This window comes from Pygoscelis adeliae, unplaced genomic scaffold, assembly GCF_000699105.1.
Source record: "Pygoscelis adeliae isolate BGI_AS28 unplaced genomic scaffold, ASM69910v1 Scaffold582, whole genome shotgun sequence".
NCBI classification, from domain to species: domain Eukaryota; kingdom Metazoa; phylum Chordata; class Aves; order Sphenisciformes; family Spheniscidae; genus Pygoscelis; species Pygoscelis adeliae.
The window spans coordinates 222,132-246,970 of record NW_008824281.1 but is presented as its reverse complement, the minus strand read 5'-3'; the positions used below and the strand labels follow the sequence as shown (position 1 = coordinate 246,970).

At 39.0% G+C, this 24,839-nt stretch overlaps 1 protein-coding gene across 1 annotated transcript in view; it reads left to right on the top strand.

Moving 5' to 3' along the window:
- The window catches only part of MYO9B (myosin IXB), a 44,981-nt gene extending 20,325 nt beyond the window's left edge, over window positions 1-24,656 (top strand). Inside the window, 36 exon segments of the mRNA XM_009335303.1 lie at window positions 1-50; window positions 199-299; window positions 522-651; window positions 1,127-1,216; window positions 1,453-1,569; window positions 1,856-1,990; window positions 3,993-4,114; window positions 4,724-4,865; window positions 5,139-5,334; window positions 5,924-5,999; window positions 7,599-7,709; window positions 8,767-8,806; window positions 9,326-9,448; window positions 9,925-10,005; window positions 10,217-10,327; window positions 10,858-10,980; window positions 11,495-11,644; window positions 11,752-11,918; window positions 12,307-13,266; window positions 13,815-13,881; window positions 14,250-14,380; window positions 15,087-15,244; window positions 15,369-15,559; window positions 16,031-16,129; window positions 16,667-16,843; window positions 17,324-17,365; window positions 17,903-18,014; window positions 18,198-18,268; window positions 18,732-18,924; window positions 19,249-19,377; window positions 19,968-20,073; window positions 20,824-20,955; window positions 21,916-22,039; window positions 23,062-23,201; window positions 23,498-23,625; window positions 23,775-24,656. The exon segment at window positions 1-50 is cut by the window's left edge and continues 13 nt beyond it. Coding sequence (XP_009333578.1) covers window positions 1-50; window positions 199-299; window positions 522-651; window positions 1,127-1,216; window positions 1,453-1,569; window positions 1,856-1,990; window positions 3,993-4,114; window positions 4,724-4,865; window positions 5,139-5,334; window positions 5,924-5,999; window positions 7,599-7,709; window positions 8,767-8,806; window positions 9,326-9,448; window positions 9,925-10,005; window positions 10,217-10,327; window positions 10,858-10,980; window positions 11,495-11,644; window positions 11,752-11,918; window positions 12,307-13,266; window positions 13,815-13,881; window positions 14,250-14,380; window positions 15,087-15,244; window positions 15,369-15,559; window positions 16,031-16,129; window positions 16,667-16,843; window positions 17,324-17,365; window positions 17,903-18,014; window positions 18,198-18,268; window positions 18,732-18,924; window positions 19,249-19,377; window positions 19,968-20,073; window positions 20,824-20,955; window positions 21,916-22,039; window positions 23,062-23,201; window positions 23,498-23,625; window positions 23,775-24,214 — 5,465 coding nt within the window. The 3' untranslated portion in view covers window positions 24,215-24,656.
- The last annotated feature ends 183 nt before the right edge of the window (window positions 24,657-24,839 follow it).

Sequence of the window (24,839 nt, the reverse complement as noted above, 5' to 3'; positions counted from 1 at the left end):
GTAAAGAATTTCACCTCAAGCAACCTGAAGATTATTTCTACCTCAATCAGGTAATCTGTGACAGGGATTTACAAATGCATTGATAAGTGTTGTCTGTCCGTTGTGTTAAAGATGAAAGCAAGCAGAACAGATTATACTTGTTTTGTTGTGATGTTTGGGCTTCATTCTTTGCCTTTAGTTATGGATCTCTCTTCACAGCACAACTTGAAAATTGAAGATGGAGAAGATCTCCGACATGACTTTGAAAGATTAAAACAGGCCATGGAGATGGTTGGCTTCCTTTCAGCAACAAAAAAACAGTAAGTAGAATCCTTTAAGCTTTTGTTACTGGTAGCTAGTTAATGTTCATGAATTGCAATAAACTGCATATACGTTGGGATTGCATTTAGTCTGGTAGGAAGCAAGGAGAGCTGAGTATTTGACGGCTTACGGACAAACTCTTGAAGTAGAATTAAGTCTGCTAACCTGTTATAATGACCTCATAAGAAAAATTCTTATAAAATTCAAATTTTCTTCCTTAGGATTTTTTCAATACTTTCAGCTATTCTTTATTTGGGCAACGTTACCTACAAGAAGAAGGCTACAGGTCGTGATGAAGGGTTGGAAGTAGGACCTCCTGAAGTGTTGGACATTCTTTCCCAGCTTTTGAAAGTACCGTATTTCTCTTTAGCTCTAATGTTCGGTACACCTTTTTGTCATGCTCTACCTCAACTTTTTACTTTAATATCTTGTTGCCCAGTTTGCTATTTCTAGATCTGGTTTATGGTACTTCCACAACATTTATTTTATGGGAGGGGAAATGGATGAAATTAGTGAAATTGTTGGTGTTAGGGATGGAATATAGCATGGAAATAGAATTTGTTTACTCAGTAATCATAGAGCTGAGCAGGAATAAATTTACTGGAGATTTGTTGTTGGCCACCATCGGGAAACATCTGAATTAATCTAAGCTGAGAATAATTTAAAGAAGTTGAAGAACTTGTAAAGCTATTGATGAATGATTAATGTAGCTGTTGTCAAAGAGCTTGGGCTTCTCTGAGGAAATGGTAATGTCCACTGTTGCTATCAGATGACTCATTGGGGAGTTTGAAGGTGACAGTAACTCTTGTTCTTGCTTGTTTTGAAGGTTAGACGAGAAATTCTAGTGGAAGTGCTAACAAAAAGAAAAACTGTGACCGCTAATGATAAGCTTATTTTGCCATATAGTCTCAATGAGGTGAGTAAAAGAACACTGGTAGAATGATTTTAAATAACTGAAACTTGCTTTTTTGGATAAAAAAGCTAATATGGTACACTTTCACATTTAGTGAGGGATGTTTGGAAAGTTAAAGAGCATTAAAGGAAAACTTTGTTTTTATTTGTATCTGATAGGATTGTAACCTTTGAGTGACACTGGTCTTGAAATAGAAATGCTTTTTTTAAACAAAGTTCTGAACATTGTTTCATCTGCAGGCAATAACAGCTCGTGATTCAATGGCAAAGTCCTTATACAGTGCTCTGTTTGATTGGATTGTTCTGCGAATTAATCATGCGCTCCTTAATAAGAAGGACATGGAGGAATCTGTTACAGTAAGTTTCTCACAGAAACAAGTCTTTGTAGGCAGTTGTGTATTTAGAGCTAACCGAGAATGCTATAGGTGACATGTTCAGATATCTGGGATAAATTTTGATTTTTCTGAAGTCCATGGTAAATTTCTTGGCAATATTTAATCGTCTCTGTTTTCACAATAGACATAACTGTTAGATATTCAAAATCTGTTAGCATACACTGCAGTGCTTTTTGTAATGGCTAGCTGTTGTGGGTTAAGTCACTCGATGACAGATTGCTTAACTAGATTTCCACATCTTCTTTTAGTGTTTGTCCATTGGTGTACTTGATATTTTTGGATTTGAAGACTTTGAAACCAACAGTTTTGAACAGTTCTGTATAAATTATGCAAATGAGCAGCTTCAGTATTATTTCAATCAGCATATTTTCAAATTGGAACAGGTAAGAAACTAGAGTTGCTGAAACAAAAACTTGTTTTTATCAAGTGCTCATATATTATGCAACTTAGCCACTATTCTGCAGAATCTAATGGCATAATTTTTACATTTGCTTGAATATATTTCCAAAAGTCTTATTTTTTAATTTCTTGTTTTATTATTGCTTATTATGGTATTGTTTGAGGGTTGCAGCTTTGCTGTATTTAGTGTTCTACATATACTAATGATAGCAGGGTCTTTCTTCAGAGGGCTAACGTTAAGTTTCTGCTTGACTGCAAGAAACTAAAAAGACATTCAGGCAACCCCAGACAGAAGTCAGGTGAAACTGTAAACTTTGAGATAGAAAATCTGTAGGCGAAGTGTTTGTTTCAGGGGGTTTTTGTTGGTGTGTTTTGTTTTTTTTTTTTAATGGTAGGGGGGGGGTTTGTTTCGGGGGTTTTTTTTTTTGTTTTTTTAATGGTTGGGAAACAGTTTCTTGTATTTTTGTCAGTTTATAAATATTTGATAATCAGTCTTTGCTTCTTCCACCTGACTGCATTTAGGGGATACAACTGTATGTTGATATTGGCAGTAGTTCTGAAGTCCTGATATTACTGGCATATGTTGATTTACTTGTTTGCAGATGGTATCATCTTCTTAGAGTGCTTTGAGTGCTGCAAGAGCTAACAGATCCTGTTTCTAGACTGAGGTTTGGGGGGTTTTGTGCTCTAGACGTGGATTTTTTCTGGTTTGTGCTAAAATGTTATTCTCAGGTCGCTCTGCTGAAGGAAGGAAGTCATTCTGTAGCATGCGGTATTTTATCAACTACATGTAGATAACTTTAAACAAGCATTTTAAAGAGAAGAAAATTACTAAACATACAACTTTCATATGTAAACATAATGTTGAGGTCCCTGTTTTATAACTTAGGACAGAAGTGGCTATCCACGCTAACTAGAGTAAATAGTTACATTGTTTTCTTTTTTCTAATGCCATTTTTCCAAATAAGCGTAATCCTTGAATGACCCATTTCCTGTATCTCTTGCAGCGTGAGGGCCCTCAGGGGAGATCTCTGTATCTTTTTAAAGAATGGCTTTTTTGTCTGTGGAAAATGACATTTCAGTTCTGTGATGTGGCATGCACACTGTGCCATCTGTCATTACACAGACTGAATTCTACCTACTTAAAAATAATCCATTTCTTATCATCATCATCATCATCTAGAACAGTGAGAGGTGCTCTTTGTCTTTTCTTAAACATAAAACTTATTTACTTAATTTTCTGTGGGATATCTTTTCTTTACGTTAGTACCTTATTGTTAGCTTTTTCTGTGGGCATTTACAGCACTGAGAAAAACTGATATTTTTGGTTCCATATCTTAATGGGAAGCTTGTCCTGTCAAGCATTTGATGCATTGTCGTTTCAGCAGAAGAGCTTCGTATTCTCTTGTCAAAGAGAGCTCCAAATTTTCTGAACCTAAGCAATATACATTGCTTCCTTAGGGAAGTTCTGGTGTTGATGTTGTGTAGGGCTTAACTGCCTGTTTTGAAACTTCTGTTATTTCGTCTGACAGTGCAATTTGGAAATTCTGGAACTTTTAATATTAAATATTTGTCATTTCTCATAATACAAGAACTACGGAAGAGAAAAGTAGACTTAAATTCCTCCAATATATGTCTACCTAGGGTTTTAATGTAATGATGTAGATGTAATGTCTAACTCCAAGTTTGTAGACTGCTGATTGCTGGGAAGGCACAGCAAAACATTCTTTTCACTGTTCTGGTTTTTAAATAGTTTTAGCCCAAGCATCCGCTGTTGAGCGACTTGCCTAGGTGGACCTTTGATCTGACCCAATATGCCTGCTGTTCTGTTCTTATTTATAAATTTTCCTTATTTTTGATTCTGCTGCCTGAACTAACAAACTCAACTTGCCATAGCTGTTCAAGGATGTCTTTTAAGCACTTAGACCACAAGACATTAAAGGTCAGGGCACTGTACTGATGAGGGAATTTTCTTGAGCTACACAGGAGGAATATAAGAGTGAAGGGATCACTTGGCACAATATTGACTATACTGATAATGTGGCCTGCATTCACTTAATCAGCAAGAAGCCCACTGGCCTCTTCTATCTTCTGGATGAAGAAAGCAAGTAAGCAACAAACATCTTCTGAAAAAAAAATGTGTGGCAGGGAGGAGGGAAGGACTGTGGAAGGGAACAGAAATAGAGCACTTTAAAAAGGAGAGGAATGTTGTGGGAAGCAAAGGGTCATCTTATGACTATGATCTACACTCTAGTTTGCTTCTAATGACTCCAATATGGTAGTGATATCAGTTGATGCTAGAACTGAACTTTGGCTTAAGCAGTCTTAGAAACTTTCACCTTTGTGTTTTACCATGGAATTACAATTAAAGTAAAATGCATGTATGTAAGTCTTTGGAACATCAAGTAGCAAACGTGGTAAATAGTTAATGCGGTGCTAACTAAACTCGACTGGTGAAGTGGGAGGAAGCATTGACATACACTTGAAACCTCAGAATATTCTGCTATGTGTGGAGCTGTTTGGTTTTGGTCCAGAAATTAAGCCCACCTCTAATATTCAAAGCAGGTGTGTAAGTCTCAATTAAGTGTAGAGATCTTGGACAATAAAATACTTTCCGCAAGGATCAATAGGCGTTCTTCAGTCTGTCACCTTGCACCTCAATAAACGTACCTATATTTGGAGAAAAATAGCTGACGTCTTTTGTTTTGTATTCCTAGTTTTCCACATGCCACCAACCAAACTCTACTTGCAAAATTCAAACAGCAGCATGAGGAGAACAAGTTTTTTGTTGGAACCCCAGTGATGGAGCCTGCTTTTATTATTCGACACTTTGCCGGGAAAGTTAAATACCAGATAAAAGTAGGTGATAGATCTGATGGCCACAAAAAAAATTTCCTTACCTTTCTGATAGTTTTTGTCAGGGTGTAGAAAATTTGCTGGGAATGGGCTGGATCGGATGTGTCCTCAGATGTACTTTAGATTTTTTTTTTTTGGTGATGGTCTAGACTTGAGGATAATGCTCATTATAGTGAGAATTATTTAGAATAATGAATTATTCTGAACAGTAATTAATATCTTGGATCAAAACACAGCTTTCCTGAGAGCTTGTGGTTCAGCGTTCCTGTTTTGCAGGATTTCAGAGAGAAAAATATGGATTACATGAGACCAGATATTGTTGCTTTACTGCGAAGCAGTGACAGTGCTTACGTTCGGGAGCTGATAGGAATGGACCCTGTAGCTGTGTTCCGCTGGGCAGTTCTGCGGGCAGCTATTCGAGCAATGGCTGTCTTTGCAGAAGCTGGACGCCAGAGAGCTCAGAAGACTGCAGGTATGGTATGAAAAAATGCTCTGGAAATGCCACTAACAGTTGGTTAGTGCTTGTTGACAGAACCAGTTGACGGCAAAACCTTACCGTCCAGATGTGATCTCGGTTTGGTACTAAGGACAAAACTGACTTGTGAAAATGGCTTAACATTCACACACCAAAAGGATTGTCACTGTTTTATCTGAGCTCATTCACACTTTCTCCTCCAATAAGTGCACCATTTCCAGTAGGCTGTGCCGAATTTGAAGTCCTATTTGTAAAAGTCCTATTTGTAAAAGTTGGGGAAGATATTACTAGTTCTAGTATGTGTGCTCATCTTATCACTAGTTTTGATTTTCTCAGACCTCCCTGAAGTTTCAAATGAGTATTCAGGATTAAATACTAATTTTGAAATGCTTTTCTGAGCAGCTGCATTTACTTTCTAGTAGTAGGGAGTTTGAGAAATGAAGTGGTCTAGCTTGATAGCTAAAGTACTAGACAAAAACTCCAGGCCCTTGGATAGATATTTTGCTTGTTACAGTTGGTGGGGTTTTTTTTGTTCGTTATGCTCATATCTTTGTCAAAATTCAACTTGTTGATTATTTCGTAACAGGAGTGGTACGTCAAGGACCCAGAGTTCCCCTTGGAGAACTCCAGAGATCAAATACACCAGTAGAAAAAGTTTATCGGTGAGAAACACGTACTTAACCTGTATCAGGGAAAAGACCTGAATTGCTGAGTTGCATTTTCATATATCAAATGTCAACTAGATCTTACCACAAGGATAGCAAGTTTTATTTCTTCTGTCTTGTTTTGTTTGGCCTTTTTAATACTATCAAACCAATACTCTAGCTTATTTTATGTAAGACCCAGTACTACCAGATGTTGGTGACATAGCCTCAGGTCCATTTACCACTAGGTTTTTGAGTTCTCTGTCTGTACTTTGTATATGTTGCTTTTAGCATTGTGTGTTCCTCTGCAGCTAGTTTGTGTCACCGAAGGATTCGTAGGAGCACTCATGATTTTTTGCAGCCTTATGACATGATTAGGAGCCAGGGCAAGTCCTACAGAACTGCCTCCACACATTGCTCTGTATAGGCATATTTGCCTTTCTATAGAGTATTTAGGTTTTATACATGTTCCTTTTGCAGCTGCTCAATGCTTGATTTCTCATTTGATTGTTCTGAGGATTTCGATATAAATGCTTTTGAAGACATCATTTCTTTTTATGAAAACAAGAAGTAAGTAGAAATAGGCCTGCACTTAAAGGCCAGGGAGGCACATTCCTGGACAGACTGACCTTCTGAGCATGCTCTGTGTAAAAGTGAGGCCATGAAGTACACAAAGTAGTGACTTCATGTTGCTTCATAATGACTTCATCCTGGACAGTCTCTGTCACTTGTGGCAACTAAGAACTAAAGATACAATTTGGGTGAAAGGATTGGTCATAGCGTAACATACCTGTTTTCTTGTGATATCTTAAAACAAAATCCTGATACTCAAAAATGTTCAGAGGTACCAAGGGAAGCAAGCAACTGTCTAATAATGTTGCTGCCTCAGTGAGCAGCTCAGAATGGTGATAACATCTAACAGTCAGAAGTGATTCTTACGCTTCTGTTATTTTTGGTTTGTGCCTCTCTGGAGAGTAAAGAAGGTAAGTTCTGTGCCAAGATGCAACACTTCACAAGCACGGTGCATGCTTAAAATAATGGAATCTGCCACGAATTAGGGACCATCCCAGGCTTACTTTGGAAAGCTAAATGTGTGAAGTAAGTTTGAAATGGAAATTAAAAACAAAACTTCATCAAGTATTCCTGTAATAGCTAGTTTTTAACTTACTTTTCTCATGTAAGTCTGCTTAAGCAGCCTCATTTTAGTAGTCAAATCTATATATAAAAATACTTACTGCTTCATTGTAAAGAAGCTTATATCTATCTGAAAAGGCTACTTAGCTTAACAAACATGTTCCTTGCACATTAAGTACATTTTGCTAAATTTCCCTCCGTTTTCTGAATTGACGGCTCAAGAATTTACATGAAAAGGTAGAATTAGAGAGTAAGTTTAGTATAAGACCCTGGTAATTAAATTTTGGGGCACTAACAGAGTAGAAAGTGCTGACTTGACATCAGAATCATTCATGCTTAGGAAAAAGTAGTCTGGGATTGACCTGCTACTGTTTGGCGCACACTTGGTGATGGGATCTCTTGTTTTTTTAACTCCTTTTTTTCCCCTCTCTCATGGCTGTGTATCTTTGTTTGCCATCTTTGTGTTGCTGTGAATCATTTTAGAGACATGCATGAACAAATCATCGCAAGTATAAAAGGACTTCCATGGCAGGGTGGTGATCCCTGTAAGCTGCTTCGGTCACTCAGTCGACTTCAACACCGCTCCCACTTCATGTGAGTTCTGGTGCTCTAGGTATTGCTTTGAAAGTGCAACAATAACCAAGCAGTTATCCTAGTCCATAGAAAATATACTTGTCCCAAGTTCGTCTTCTGCAAAAAACTAAACAAGACAATTAAGAACAAAATAATTCCTTCTAAAAATACAAAGGCTATAGAGAATGCTTTGTTGCTTCATTGCATTAGCTGAAAGCTAAACCTACTTTTCATGTAAACTTGCTTTAAAACCCAAGTATGTAGTACAAGCTTGTTGTTGCAAAACGTTCGACAATGAAATTTCTCACAAGTTATAACTAATGGTTTCCTGAAATTCAACTCTTTACGTGTGCACGCCTATGCATGTGTAAGAAAATCAGTCCGGTCTGTCGTATAATAAATAAACGTAAACTGGGCGGCATGGAGTTGGAACATGCCTTACATCACGGAGTTAACGTGCTTAGAATTAGGAGGATGTGAACTACAGCCTTGTTTCTGACAGCTTCTGCTTCTAGTTCACTGTCTGTGTGGATGAGAGCTATGCCTCAGGTTTGTGTAGTGCCACAGGAAGTTCTGGGGATGATCTCAGATGTATCAGAATTCGTAAGTGGAATGCTGGGGCATGTGTTGTCCTTCTGTGAGCAGTTAAGTGCTTTCACAGGGGTTCTGGTGCAAGCAGCAATAACTTCTGAATCAAGTATTTTAATTTGATAGTGCCTTAGTCTTATGATGAGAGTTCAATGACTGTACAGTTAGATAAACAGACTATTTTTGTATAAGTTATTCTATGCAACAGAGCAGTTTTTAATAGCTTTAACTTTAGAGACAATGTTTCACTTTTGAAAGCTTCCAATACCTACAGCATTTATTTAAAAAAAAAAAAAAATCTTGTTGCAAAGCAGTTTGCATTCTTGCATTGATCACTCGTAAGAGACGTGCATGAACACACCCTGATGCTGTTGTGCTAATTTTCTTCTATCCTTCATCTTGCCTCATAAATTGCACCAATTTATGGCTTGCTGAAATAACCAAAAATCATGTGTATTTTTTTCTTAAATGATCTTTAATATTTTAACAGGAAAGGTAGAGGTATCAAACAAAAGCAGATCATTCCCAAGGTAAAGTTATTCAGTAAATCTAGATTTCTCTTGTTTTTTGTTTTTTTTCACTGTGAATATTCATTTTGATTGACAGAACTCACTTCAGAAAATACTGTTTCATAGTTTAGGGAAGTTGTATCATTTACCCTCTAAAACTTCCTTTTTGACAGTCTAAAGGATAGGTGAATGTTCACCTTTATAAGAAGAGCTGAACAGGAAAAAATTGTAACTGGCATCTGTTTAATTAGACTAGAGATGCCATAAATACATAAAGCCATTTCTAATCAGGTCATGGAAGGCAAACACAGTGATTATGTAATTCATCTTGTTCACCTTATGCTCTTGGGATGGGGCAATGGAAAAGTTTCACTCTTAAGAAGATGCTTTGGTCCAAATCAGAAATAGTCATGAAGTGTAACATGGCATTGAACGTGGAGCTCTAGGTTGTTGCTTTCATTCTTATTTTGATGCAGATGGAAATATTTCCCCTTCAGTTAAGAGGCTTGCACTTTGTTGATTATGAAAACTTTCTTCTAGAACTTGCTGGATTCCAAATCTCTGAAGCTCATAGTAAGCATGACTCTGCATGATCGAACTACAAAATCCCTCTTGCACTTACACAAAAAGAAGAAACCTCCCAGCATAAGTGCACAGTTCCAGGTAGGTGGCTCATGTGGTGGTACACACCTCTGGGTGCACCCTGACCTCATGGGAACAGACCTTCCTGGTCTGATCTAGGCTGATCTTGCTTGAAAAAACAAAATGTTTCTTATTCCTGGGATTTGTTTGCAGTAGGATTTATTACTTGATTAAAGTTAGACTACATTTAGAGACTACCCGTATGCTATGAAATGTGTTAGTTCTCTGTACAATCAGCCTCATCCTTGTATGCAGATCTAGTGCTATTGTAACAGCATATGCAAAGCCCACTTTCCATTATCTTGAGGAAAGGTAAAAACAAATACAGAGATCTGCTGTGCAGTATGGGAGAATCTCTGTATTGGATGAAATAGGATTTTGTATGGCCATCAGATCTGAAACAACCATATCTCTGAGGAAGAAGCTGTACTGCTGTCGTATGCAACTCAAAATGCTGATATCTGAAGAAAAATATGTTTCTGAATATTTCATTTCAGACTTCACTTAATAAGTTACTGGAGACACTGGGTAAAGCTGAGCCGTTCTTCATCCGTTGCATCCGCTCCAATGCTGAGAAGGTAAGACTGCCTTAAGAGCTGAGCTGATCTGACCTGACTGCTGAGGATCTAAGTCTTCTAGCCCTGTAATATATTTCTTTCAACTTGTTTGCTGTCATTCTGTACGAAGGTGAAACGTAACTAGGGTGTGAAAACAGAATGTGCTTTTTCTACTGGACAGAAATAGGACTCTTCAGGCATTTGCTAGGTGTTGACTGCTGATCTTTTTCAGAAAGAGATGCTTTTTGATGAAAGCTTGGTGCTTCAACAGTTAAGATACACTGGCATGCTAGAAACTGTGCGAATCAGAAGATCTGGCTACAGTGCCAAATATACATTCCAGGTACGTGAGGAACTGGAAGTGTATTATGCTTTCAGAAATATCTGCTCTTTTTGGAAAAACACACATTGCCTCAGAGTCTTTTGTGTCTCTCTTATGAAGCTCATGACCACTTGGGGTGAACTGTAAAAATTCATTGTAGTTTTGACAGAGCCTGCATGATAACAAGTTGTAGTCTAAACTATTGTGCGAGTCATCTACCAGTAAGTTGTTCTACTTGTTGCATGAAGGAAAGCGTTCTGAGTGCTCTCTAAGCAATCAGTGCTGTACTTTACTGTCTCGTATGTGAATTAGTTTCCTATAAAATACTCTGCGTGTAGCTTTATAGATCACATGTAGGTGATATTTACTGTTAACTGGAGGCTGAATGAAGCCCGCATTTTACAGAGTAGGGAAAAATAGCTCAATTTGGAGTGAGAAGATAAGTACTTTCAAACCCCTGTAGCTCAGATGTCTTAGCTTAATTTTAGAAATCTAGTTAAAACTCTAAACTTGTGAATTGCCTTCTAACTTTGATCTCTTTGAATTCACAGGAATTCATAGACCAGTTTCAGGTGTTACTGCCCAAAAATGCTAAAGCCTCTAAGGAAGACATTTGTGTTTATTTGAATAAACTAAAACTGGATGAAAACTACTATCAAATAGGGATGACCAAGGTCTGTGAAACTTTCCATAAGCCAATAAGAAATACCGATGTAAACTGCAAAATTTAGTGCAGTTCATTTACAGGTGTTGCTCTTTTCTGCATTTTGTATTTAAATTAGCTATTTTAACTCGTGTAAATGTTGGCACAGACATTGTTAGTTGTCTCATTGTTTGTGATACCAACCTGTCTTCTTGCAATACAGTACAATTCTGTATTGTGTGGATATTACTTTTGGGAAATTGTTGCTATTGGCATTTGTCAAACAGGTCAGTGTTTTCATGTTAGAAGGGTTCTGTGATTTGAAGGCTGTAAGTACAGTTGTATGTTTTAGAATCTAAACGCTGAGATTTGGTAAAACAAAAGGACTTTTACTTTTTGGGCGTGCTAATTGCTGTCAGCTGATAAGGTTTGGTTCAGTAATAACTATTACCATTCTCTTTTTTTTAGCTTGTGGAGATGCCTCCAGTGGGGGCTGAAAGGTGCCTATTAACTGTTTATTGATGAACTTTTCTTTAACTGAGCAGGTTTTTATGAAAGAGGCTGAACGACAGATACTACAGGATACACTACACAAAGAAGTGATCAGGAAAATCATTCTCCTTCAGAGCTGGCTCAGGATGGTTTTAGAAAGGAGACGCTTTCTCAGAACAAGGCAGGCAGCCATTGTTTTACAGGTATCTTTGAGAATTGCCAATCTTTTCCTAACAAACAAACCAACCCCCTCAAATAACACTCCCCACTTCAAGTACCCCTTCCTTACTTTAGAAATCTCCCTTCTTAGGCTTGCTGGCGTTCCCGTTGTGTTAGGATGGCACTGCAGAGGAATAATGCTGCCATTTATATTCAGTCAGCATGGCGAAGGTACAGGGAGCGAAAATGCTACCTTCAGCAGAAGAGGAGAATTTGTCTCCTGCAAGCCATGGTCAGGGGTCATCTACAGCGTAAGAGGTAAAGGAAGAGGAGCAATATGATATGAAAACATGCGTTTTAACTGTTTATCTACTTGGCTTCACCTGCCAAGCTCAGTATCTGTGTGATATGTTGACTTAGTAAACAACTTAAAGATAGTTATTACCATGTGATACTGCAGTCAGTATCAAATGGCTAGTGGTGTGTGGAAACTGGTTAAGTGCATAGTACTTGAATATTATTCAGCTGAGCTGCACTGATGCATGCCGGTCCTAATAAGCAGACATCCATGCAGGTACACTGGGACTGTAAGTGTATTTGTACTTTGTGTCTGTATTGCTGTTTAGGCTGCATTTAAACAGTTGGGTACTTTTCTTGACCACTGTGCCTTAAATATTTGTGTTTTCATCTTAAAAATTCTTAACAGATTTCAGAAAATGGCTCTAGAAAAGCAGAAAGCTGAAGAAAAGCAGAGAGAAATGCAGGAAGATCAAGACAGAGAGAATGATGTGAGCAAGGACGAGCACGGTGAACCAGCAACAGATCAGTTGCCTGTGAAACACAAGTCAGAGCTGGATCAAGCTGTTGGGGACAGAGATCAAGCTCCAAATGAGCAAGCTGAAAACCTGAGCTCATCTGAAAAAGCCACGTTGCCTCAGAAAAATGTTACAGAGGGCTCTGAGAAAGTTACAAACAGCCGGGAGAAACGTGAATCTCGCCGGCAGAGGGGGCTGGAACATAACGAGTTACAGAATAAGCATGTCCTTCTTTCCTTCGAAGAACCATCTTTATTGTGCCGTGAGGACCAGACCTCTCTTGAAGAGGTCCTGGAAACTGTTCCAGTGCCAAAGAAATCCACAGCACAAGATACTGTCCTTCAAGGAAGCAGTGAGGGAGAGAAAAGTCCAAGTGAAGAAAAAGCTCTTTCAGACACGCCACCGTCAAGCGAGATAAAAGAAAGCAGTTCTATTCCTGAGCAACCACCTGTATCAGAAGGGGAAAAAGTAGATGATAAAGCAGTTGATAGAATGAAAACACAAGGGAACCAAAATAACCAGATAAAAGGCAGTCAAAGCTTTAACTTACCTGAAAGGCCGACAAATCTTGCACTGAATCTTCATAGTACGCTATCTGCTACTGGGAGCTTTCAAACTCCAGCTGAATGCTGGGCAGATAAAAACAAACGTCTTGTTCAGAAGGCAGCGAAAGATCTGGATAGTCCCACTTCTTCCCCAATCCAGAGATATGTGGATGACCCAGGGAAACTAAAGTACAAGCGAGAGAAGTGGAAAGGAAAGAGACAGTCTGATGCCGGTCAGAATGATATGCTGAGTCAGTCTTTGGATGAAAGAACACGTGCGGATAAGTCTCCTCAGGATCAGCTAGAGTAAGGGCAGCTTTCTAATTATTTTAACTTTTTCAGAAAACAGATATCTGTAATGTTTAAAAATAGATGGAGAACAACTGATAGTCTGTACATCTGGACATGTTATGGGAGAAAATAGAGCTATGAACAGCTGCTGCTTTTTCTTGGCTCCCAGTTTCCAGTCCTCCAGTTGAATCTGTATGGGTAGAATGTTTTCAGAAGCTAACAAAAGATACAAAGCCTGCCTTGCCAAATTAAAATCGGAGAGTCAGGGCTTTAGTTAAAGTGGTGTCTGGAGTTTATTTTCATGTGTCTCTTGTCCATTGAATACAAGGTTTTAGTGACGTGCAGTTTGCAAGCATCATCCCTCTGATATGGCAGGAAATCTGACATACCCATTTTTTTACTTCTCTGGTACATTTTGCATTTAAAAGTGAGTTGCAAGAGTTGATCAGGATTCTCTCCCCGATCTAACATTGATATGTGGGTTATTTAAAAGGTGGTAAATACTAAGAGGCTACAGACTTCTATAAAATATGTAATCTGAAACTAATCTTGTAACATTGCAGAAAGAAGGGGAATTCATCTTCATTAAGTGATCTCTCAACACTTGCCCAGTCTGTTGCCATGAATCAGGTACTGATGCTATTGTACATATTTATACTTAATTATCCTTGTTTATAAATATTAAAGATTTGTGAATAATTGGCTATAGTGTGTTCTGTATGCCTGTTCCTTTCAGGTTGATTTTTTGGTTTGATATTCATGTAAAAAAATTTCATTAGCAGATATTATACAACAATTTGAAAACTTAATTTTTAATAAATGAACCCTTGATCAAGCATTAAATGTACATGGATCTTATATTAGTAAGCTAATATCTATTGGGTAAAGTGTTTTGTCTTGACGAAGCAAACTTTTTTCCACCATTCTAGTTTTTAAAACCATTTAAAGAATCTATTTCACTCAATATGTAGTTTTTTGACTCCTCCTCTCTACTGTAGCAATCACCAGATACAACAGAAGAAGAAAAAGGCAACAAGAAATATCCTGTTCAAAAGAAGCCCAGTGACCTCTTATCTACCGTGGATGCAGCCGTTTCCATGCAGTCAACAAGTCAGCAAATAGATGCCAAGTATGTATTCTGTGTGTGCCTGGCCTGCCTTTAAGAAAATGGGGGGGGAGAAGGGGGGAAAGGAGATTTTCCACTGGTACTTGAATTGGGCGTCGTGAGACTGTGATTGTGGAGAGATACATGTTGACATCAGCTACATGAGTGGCTGTGTTGCTCGTCGACTTATCTTCGTGTTGATGTAAGCGTGATATCTGACCCTGTTGAGGAACACATTCTCTGCTTCTTGCATAACACTTGTCTTTGAACTGGTTCTTTTTAACTTAAGAACCACCATACAGGCTCAGATCAAAGGTCCATGTAGTGTGCTGTCATCCAGACTGAGAAATAAGACACCAAGAGAAAAAGCTTAAGAACTCAGCAAGCATATACTGCTGTTTCCCTGGCCTGCTCCTCCAGCTTCTGGCATTCTGCAACTCAGGGGCATCCTGAGCCAGAAATGATGTCTTGGATATGTGATATGTTGTCTCCGTGTATGTTGAAAGTAATGCTCTAATCTAGTAAATATCAGAATGTCCAGATGTGCTTTCAGACTGTCTTTCCTTTTTCTGCTGCTCAGTTTTTCTGCAGTTTGGACCGTAGAGGAAATATGCACAATAGAGGTTAATCCTATTGTGGGTGTTAGCTGTACTGTTAAACGAGCCTTTTCTTGTAGTAGAGCCAGCTTCCATTACTAGTGTGACAAACTTGTGTCTGCTTTTATGTTCAGGTCTGCTTTTAAAAGTCCCTTGCGTAGACTTTTGGGGAAAAAGCCAGACAAGAAAATTCCAAAGGAGAGTCCTGATGTGATTGATGAAGGAGATGGTCTCTCCCTTGTATCTTGTGTCCTCTTTCCAGAAACAGGAGGAACCCAGAAAGTTTCAGAAGGTGAGTTTCTGGGACTTAATCCCCAGCTTGCTAATATCCATCTTTTCTGTAACCTTTTGCATGGAAACAAATACTGCAGAATTCAGTCACCCTGCTTGAATATACAAATTAATTTCTTTCCCAGCTTCTTCTGGACAGCCAAGTCGCCTTCAGGCAGGGGAGCGCCATGTGAAAGAGAGCAGTAAAACAAAGAAAAACCGTACTATAAAGATCAGCAAGATCTCAAGTGTGTCTCAAAATTGGCGAGCTTCCATGGTCCGTGAGATTGCAAATGCCAATGAACTGAAACACCTTGATGAGTTCCTCCTAAACAAGGTAAAAGGCACTCAACTATGATAAAATTCAGGTCTATGTTCACTGTTTGTGTGGAATTTTAAAGACTACTTTTCTAGGTAGGAATTTATATTATGATTTAAAGCAAAGGAGAATTGATTTGATAGCTTGACCGAATTAGGTCTGTATTAAGGCCCTTCCTATTCTTTCCTTTAAGTCTCTGAATGCATTACCTTACCTTAAATCCTGGTGGCATTCATGTTAGTTCTTCATTTGTTTACGAACAAGTGGGAAGCAAAACTTGTATTTAAAAAAACAAAACAAAACATGAGTTTAATAGTTCTCTAGAGCCTGACTACTTGACTCCTATTTTTGTATCATCACAGTACATTAAGAAATATTGTTTTAAATAATTGGAATGGTCATAGATGACTAAGCCCAGTGACTGAAACTTAACACTGGTTGGATGTTCTTGTTTTAATGAAATTTGATGCAGATGTATTTGCCTTCTAGATCAATGACTTACGGTCCCAGAAGTCTGGTGTTGAATGTTTGTTTTTTGAAGCCACAGAGAAGTTTAGAGGAAACATTAAGACCATGTACTCTGCTCCTGTAAGTAACAAGTCTTAAGACCATGTACTCTGCTCCTGTAAGTAACAAGTCTCAATACAGTGAAAAGTTGGTAGCTAATGGATCGTGTGCAGTTTAAATGCTTGACTTACAGCTCTTTAACAAAGCAATTCAGCAATTCTTAGCATAGAATTCAAAGCTGAATGTTAGACTTGAAAAAGAACATTTTACAGTTCTGCCATAATCTTAAGCAGACTGTTTTTTCATTCACTCAGCTGTAACTTATTTTTAGAAATGGATGGATTTTGCTGTCTTCAGCCTCTTCATGCTGCTGTCTTTTAAACACCAGAGAGGTGCCAACAGCTCTTCCAATATTCTTAACACTGCCTTGTCTCAGCCAAGTGCCCTTCTACAGTGTAGTAGGGAAGCGTGCTAACTTGTTTCTGTCATGGGCTATTATCTTTTACTCTAATCATGAGTGTGCTTTCTCACCTCTGAACTTAAACATATAAAAATATGAAACTGTGTCAACTGTATCTAAAAAGACTGTCTTCTGAACAATATTTGTTCCTTCTCTAGAATGGGCAAATCCATGTTGGCTACAAAGATCTGGTAGAAAATTACCAGCTTCTAGTTACAAATCTAGCAAAAAAAAGGGAAGAGAAAGAAGTGAAGCTGGTTTTGAATCTCTTCCAATCCCTTCTGGATGAATTCATCAGAGGATATACAAAAAAAGAGGAGTCTGAGCAGCCCAAGGTATAAAACGTATTCTTTTACGGGCTTATGGAATGATTAAACACTGTTACTCTCGTAGGGTAAGGAACGTTACCTCAGAAAGCTTTTCCATAGCATTCTTCATTATTTGGGAAATGCTTTCCATACACGAATCATGCGTATAACAAATTCTGAATGCTGATACACCTTTTTGGAACTGTTCATTATTTAACTTGCTCTTATTTTCAGAATCTTAAAACATTTGCGCATTTTCTTTGGTGAAAACTTAGGAGTTCTCTGAAGGTTTTAGAGATGGAATTGCTTTGTCATCAGGCAGTGAGCTCAACTGATTTTTAGGAAGTTGACAGTGTGAGCTCAGACAACCCTCATACCAAGCTGAAGCTGCAGTATAGTGTCTTAAATGTCTGGAGGTGAAGTAGAGTCTGGGAAACTGAATAGGAAAAAAAGGGAATGGAATGTCTGAATTTCAAAGACTAATGCCAGTTCTGTACTTCACTGCAGCAAACCAAAGCCCAGAAGAAGAAACGAAAACAAGATCGCGCGGTAAGTGCTTTTTTTTCTTTCGCAATAATCTAAGTCCTCAGCTGCGCTCACAGAACACAGAGAAAAACACTCTTGGAAGAGCTTGATTTTCGTACTGAAGTTCTGTTTTATTTGCATGCTAAATCACTTACCTCTTTTATGAAGACGTGACACTATAAAACTGTTTTCCATAAATCAAAGATCTCTCATGCAGGGATAAGTGGTACTCTAGCATTTTCTTGCTTGTCCATAGCATCTTTTAGAACCAAATGGCTTTCTCAATAATGGGACTGTTTAAAGGAAAACAACTACTAAATATTAATAACAAACTATAGCTAATGCATTGTACTGATGAACTTTAACCAAGGCAGCAAGTCAATTATGAAATGACCCAGCAAACCCAACTGCCTTAAGATAAGGTGAAATTTGGTTTCAAGGTCAAAGCCATCAGCTGTAATTCTAAAAGAAAAATGGAAAAATCTAAGATAGGGTAGATAGTTTTATTAAAAATAATAATAAGGCAAAAAAGTCCATTAGTTTCTTCCTGTCTCCCACCAGATTGAAGAACACAATGGCCACGTATTCACAAACTACCAAGTGAGCATACGGCAATCGTGTGAACACTGCTCATCCTACATCTGGCCCATGGAAAAGGCCTGTCTCTGCAGTGGTAAGTAAAAACACCTCATTCTTGCCACTTAGTTTACAATACATGCAGATCACTTGTAACTTTGGCTGGTACAGATGGGGCTTAGTGAACAGCACATGCAGGTTATATAGTCAGTAAATAAGACAAGACACTTAGCATTTTAATGTGATTTGGAATGCTTGTAACAATTGCTCCTTTCTCTAGTTTGCAAGTTGACTTGTCACAAGAAATGCATGTCCAAAATCCAGAGCAGCTGTACATCCTGTGGAAAAAAGGTAAGAACTGTAGATCTGGGATGCGGTACTGCGATACCATAAGTGATGCATACAAAATGCTGCCTTTTTTTCTCAGCAAATGAACAGTGGATGTCCAGGCACTGAATAAAAATTGCTTAAACAGTTCCCTTCTCTGTCTGCATATAGTCGGAGGCAGGCCCTGCAGTTGCAGAAACAGAAAGTTCTTCTAAAAGGTGGTACTCGAGCTAATCTGGGAACTTTTCTCTTTTAGAGTGTGTGTGCTGTGTTGGACAAACTGTTAAAGAAATCCTGCAGTGTATACCATAAAGTTTCCTTATTGCTGCAGCTCAGAAAATTTGCCTTATGATCAAAGGCTTGTAGCAAGCTACAATAAAACACTCAGCTTTTGTTTCTGGAAGCATAAGCTAATTGTAGCATGAAACAATGGAATTTTCTAGCTTGGGAACAGGTATTCACAGTGCTTGACCTGTATCAATTCCAGAATGAACAGGATGCAGAACCACGTCATTTTGGAGTGTGTGTGAGTTCCCTGACCAGTGAGAGAAATTCAGTCCCCATTGTCATGGAGAAGTTGCTAGAGTATGTGGAGATGCACGGCCTCTACACAGAAGGCATTTACAGGAAATCAGGATCAGCAAATCGTATGAAGGAGCTGAAACAGTTGCTGCAAGCAGGTCTGGCAATGTTGTCCACCTTTTTGACTTCCTTGCATGATACCAGTTTTCCCTGCAATTCTCTCCTATCTGAAAGTATCTGCCACTTTTTAGTGTTTTAAAAACAGCTTTTTGGTGGCCATGAAGGCTGTATTATTTTTGTTGGCTGGAAAAAGCTGCTTAGTACTTATAAGTGACTATCAGCAGACTTTTTTTTTTTCTCCTTCTGAATTGCCACTTGGATTCTGTGAACAGGAGATTTGAGCATTTCTAATCTTATTTCTTTGGGGTCCCATTGTGTACATCAAAGGATTGAACTGCCCTAAATAAAACACTTCTTTTCAGATCCAAACTCAGTGAAACTGGAGAATTACCCTATTCACACTATTACGGGGATCCTTAAGCAATGGCTACGAGAATTACCAGATCCACTAATGACATCTGCACAGTACAACGATTTTCTCCGAGCTGTAGGTAGGTGTTAGAAATGTTTGAAGCAATGGTTTTTCTTTAACTTACTATGTCCTTGGGAAAAGAACCTCTAAGATGCTCATGTTGGCTAAACAGCTTCCTTCCAGCAATGTTTTTAGACATTTTATGTAAAGCACTTTTCAGATAATTTCTCCTCTAGCTTACTTGACCTTGCTTTCAGATTCCTTTTTTTGTAGCATAACGTCACTACACAACTGCCCTTTCCCTTTGTACAGTTTTTTTTTTTTCTTCTCCTTGATGTTCTGGACCAGATCTAGCTAGCCAGATAAATGAATCTAAAGATTTGAGAGAACTTCAGTGGGAGTAAGGCACTAAGTATTGCTGGAGATCTTGATGTGTCACTTGATGGTTGCTAACAGCAGCAGCATCTGAAAAAGTAGGAAAATTGCAGTGTTGTGAGGGGTACTTTAACATCCAGTTATAACAATTGGTAAATGAAATGACAGTGCAGCTTCTAAGAATTTAATTTCTATCTGTTGCAGACAGTTTGAAGACAATGTCAGAAAGTGCTTGACGGCTTTCCACTAGTGTTGCACAGCAATTATGATCTTGTGCTTTCTCCCCTTGTGCAGAACTACCAGAAAAACAGGAGCAACTCTGTGCCATTTACAGTGTCCTTGAACAGCTTCCACAAGCAAACCATAATACCTTGGAGCGACTCATCTTCCATCTGGTCAAGTAATGAGTTTAATTACTTCAATTGGAGAGAAACTCCATGTGACTTTTTCGAGTCCCTCTTGGAAGCTTTCTAAAAACTTAAGCCCCTTGAGTGTCAGCATAGGGATTGTGCTGCTGGTTTAGAAATGAAAGAATTGAAGTTGATAGTTGTGCTTAAAAACAGGCACGTGCTTACTTCTACCATCTGGTGTATTTGTATCAAATCGGGTAAGAACAACTTTGAAGAAAAGGTAGATCTGAAAGACTTGGTGAGTCGTTTGAACACCAGGATTTATATGCATGGGTACATAGTGAACCGAGGGTGTTAGCGTACTTGGTACGGTCTGTATAAGGATTATAAACGCTTGCACATATGCTAGTCTTGGGAGCAGGGATAGATGGTACTGGTAAAGGGGCTGCTCTTACCCAAGGAACTTGAGGATTTTCTGAGTGGCCCTCTGAACATAGGAAAAAGATTATGAAAGAGGAGGCACTGAATCACCAGAAATACTTTGAGAGACTACCAAACTAGCTTAACCTGGGTGGCTTCCTGTTCCCTTTTTTAATGCATGAAATTTTGTCTACTTAGTAGGTGTGAAATAATTTTAAAACACTTCTTTGAACACTTCTTTTGTACATACTTAATACCCTAGAGGCCTCCTTGTATGTTGTTTGGGAACTCTGGCAAAGTTTGATCAGATTGCTGGTATTCTAGCAAGGTTTGCTTAAAAAAAATCTTTTTTTTCTTTTCCCCTAAACATTGAATTTCAGAGTGGCTTTGATAGAGGATGTCAACCGTATGTCACCCAATGCCTTGGCCATTGTTTTTGCTCCATGCCTCTTGCGTTGTCCTGATACCTCTGACCCTTTAACCAGCATGAAGGATGTTTCAAAAACAACCATGTAAGTTTTAGCAGTCTGCTGCAAAGTAGCACTTTGAAATATGATGGAAGGCCAGTACTACTACCTGCATTTGTTACAACCTTATTCATATCAAGCTGAGAAACTGAGGGTTAAGAGTTGCAAAATTCTGGCTCTGCTGGTGCTGCCAATTTATATGCTTTTCTCTGGCTCCTTCCACCTGTCTCAAGTTTACAAAGCGTAAAGTAGGATGACTCATAAGTCTTAAATATCAGGTTTGTATTTTACATCAAGATAATGTTTTGGGGGGATTGTACACTTATCATATATATTGTTGAGATAATAATAATAAAGTAGGATATACAATTAAACTCTCTCCTGCATACTTGGAAACCCCTGATAATTTCTTCTATGTTGTTCCTTCAATTGAAGAAGGTTCTGTCCTTGATCCTCTCTGTTCTCCTCACCCTCCAGCAGCTCTGGCTCTCTGAATGCCCCTCGCCATCCTCACTGCATGGCTGGCCTTGCATCTGCCTCCAATGAAAACAGAGTTTGAAAAATTATAGCTTTTTGCAACTTCTTACTCACCCGTGGGGCCATAGAGGTGGAAAAGGGCAGTTGCAGGCTCGTTCTGTATCTACCAGCCTGTGCCAGCACAGGGAAGACAGGTAGAAGCAGCAGAAGCAGTTAGCAGCCATGGTAATGTCTGTTTGCTTACCATTGTTGCGTACAGTCAGCGTGAGAGGCTCAGGTTATCCCAGGAAGAACATGTGCCATTACCTTTAACAGTCTGTCCTGTTTTGCTTGCCGTGTTGGACTCTTCACCCTGTTACCATGCAGTGCTACCCCTTGTAAGGCATGCATTGGGAGACTGAGTGCGTGCGCGTGTGTGCGTGTGTGTCAAACATCCCCAAGCCAGGAGAGGCATCTCACCCCACCATGGTTGTCCCCAGAGCTTTTATAGTATGAGGCTGCTCAATAAACTCTTGCCCTTTTGTCCAGGTGTGTAGAGGTGCTCATAAAGGAACAGATAAGGAAGTACAAGATAAAAATGGATGAAATAAATCAGCTGGAAGCAGCTGAGAGTATCGCTTTTCGTCGACTCTCATTGCTTCGGCAGAATACGGTAAGTGTTGAAATAAACCACAGAACCACACCATCCAGTGGAAAGCATCCCACCAATTTCTTGGGAAGGGATGTGCAACTTATTTCTCCTGTCCATCCCATTTAGTAAGTCAAAGATCAATCGTAAGATAGGAAGAAAAGGATTTGGACTTACCCGAAGCTGTAGGTAGAAGCTAAATATACAGCTGCACTGGAGTCTGTTTGATAAATGAAGGGTGCTGGGGTGGGGATCTGCTCTTGTAGCAGTGAAAAATCTATTCCCGTATAATTCAGTCAGTAGAACGAAGATTGCTGAGTCTCTTAGATGGCAAAGGAGTTCCTTCACTCCAGAGATGGATGGTGGACAAAAACATGCTGCCTTCTATTAGGGCAAATACACTTTTTTCTTTTGTTTTTGTTGTATCGATTAAACCAAACTCTGTCTGATCAGAAGCCACATCTAGTGAATTTGGTCTTCATCTCTCTCTAGCTCTGGCCTGTAAAACTTGGGTTTTCTTCCCCTTATGAGGGGATGCTGGTAGGTACACTGCCTGTGTTAAGAGTGCATGTTTTTTTCTTACGGTACTATTGCATGACTAAAATACTTACTACATGTATTGTAACTTGGTTTAAACGCTCTGAACAATCAAGACTGCATGTATTGGTGCAACTTGCTCCCCAGACTGCATGCAGTGCTGCTGACCTGTTCTGTCATGACTCTGGTATTTTATAGACATTCTGAATGTAACTTGTACTGGATGTAATAATATTACTTACAAGTGATTACTAAAACTAAGCTGAGGCTGGCAAATCAAATTACTATGCTTCAAAAAAGGAAACAAAACCCAGAAATCAGGTCAATAGAAAAACTTCTATTACCTTTTGAAACATTTGTATGGGTAACTAACAGCTCTTCATCAATTGCGTCAGCCCTTCATTTGGCCTACTCATCTGTCTTCCACCCTGCAACTAGTAGACAACTAGTAGACAGACTTGTGTAGCTTCTCATGACTGAGAAGTGTTACGCATAAATTTGTCTTGCAGAGTAAAAGCTCACAAGTCAAAGGAAGTGACAGTGGCAACTCAGAACTGGACTCACTGCATGAAGAAGAGGAAGTTTCTGAAGCTGATAACCGTGAAAAGGAGATTCTCATTGATCGCATACAGTCAATCAAAGAAGAAAAGTAAGCCACAGCTTTGAAAACCCCTTATCTCTGCAGGTCATGCCCTTTGCAGTTGGAGGTAATACAGATAGTAAAGTAGTGTACTTTTTGTCCAAAATGATCTAGTTAATTATGTTCTGTAGGCCTTTATGAAGGTGAAAAGGAAAATGCAAAGGACTAGCTGAGAGAAAATACCATGAGAATTAATATTCAATGACTATGTGCAGAAAGGTTTACCTCTGAATACAAGCTGCGTGAAGTTGCTCGTATCAGAGACATTGTCTTTCTAGAGTGCTACAATCTCTGTTTTGATGTAGGGAAGATATAACTTACCGGTTACCTGAGCTTGATCAGCGAGGCTCTGATGAGGAAAATGTAGACTCTGAGACCTCAGCAAGCACAGAGAGCCTGCTTGAAGACAGAACAGGACGGATGGATACCGAAGGTCAGTATTAAGGTAGTGTGTGTTTTTTTTTATTCTACATCTTTCACTGCATACAGCCAGGTGACCAGATGTTATCTGGTCACAGTTGCTTGTATCAAGTTACATTTTTATGCATGCTTTCAGTATCTAAGTATCTTGTTTCTTTAAAGCAATTATTGGATTACATTGCTGTGCTCAGAGCTCCAGTATGCCTGCCAAAGGCATTTGCAAAGTGCCTTCTCTTTTGCAAACCTCTTCAAACTCTTCCTCTGCATCCCTGGCTTCAAGACGCAGATCGTCTTTAACACTGTCCAAGATTAAAGTGCCCCGTCGAACTCCAGTGATGCCAACGGCAAATATAAAACTTCCTCCTGGGATTTTCAAGTGTACAGAATCCCAGGGCAGGATTTCGACTAACGAAGAGTCTCAAATAACGGTGAGACGAAGGGAGCAGCCAGCAAGGCGAACTGATAAAATCCACTCTGTATACATTGCACAAGGGTCTGCAACGGCCCATGCTCAGGAACTCTTGGATGAATATGAACCTACGGCAAAAGTAAAACGGAGGTTTTCAGACCCTTACTCTCACATTCCCTGTATAGAGAAGTGAAATACTTAAGCTCTCTGGACTTTTTTGAAGTTGACTGCAGCTTTGGCTTTAACCCTTTGAAGGCTGTGAACTTGTTCATGTTCTTTTCAGTGGCTGCTGGGAAGGCAGCCTGGAAATGTGCAGTACTGTGAGGGTTAAGCAAGGTTGTTTAAAACAAGTATTCTTCACTTTTAATTTAAACCCTGCAAAGAAAGTAGAACATAAAACTTGGGTTGAGTAAAATACATGGGTTAGGCGTACAGGAAAAAAAAAAAGTCCCCTGATTCTGCTGCCATGCCTTTTTCCATTTGCCTTACAATGGACTCTAATGGGACCAACAGTGAGTTTGGGTTAATTTTTTTTATGTTTTTATGACAATTCTCTGTGTGGTTGACAGAACTGTTAATGTTGTAATAGCCTTAACTCAGACCAAAATATATAAAAACGTTTATTAATACATTGCACTTTTTAAAAACACACGTGTTAGTTTATCAATGTCTGTCTTGTCTAATGAACAGTTTCTTCTGATGGAATTGTGTATCTTTGTCAGTACTTCACAAAGCATTGGGAAAGCTCTGTGCACGGAGGAAGCACTAACGACAACCCCGGGGTGTCACCTCGGAGCATTTTGGTGCTCTTGGAGCAG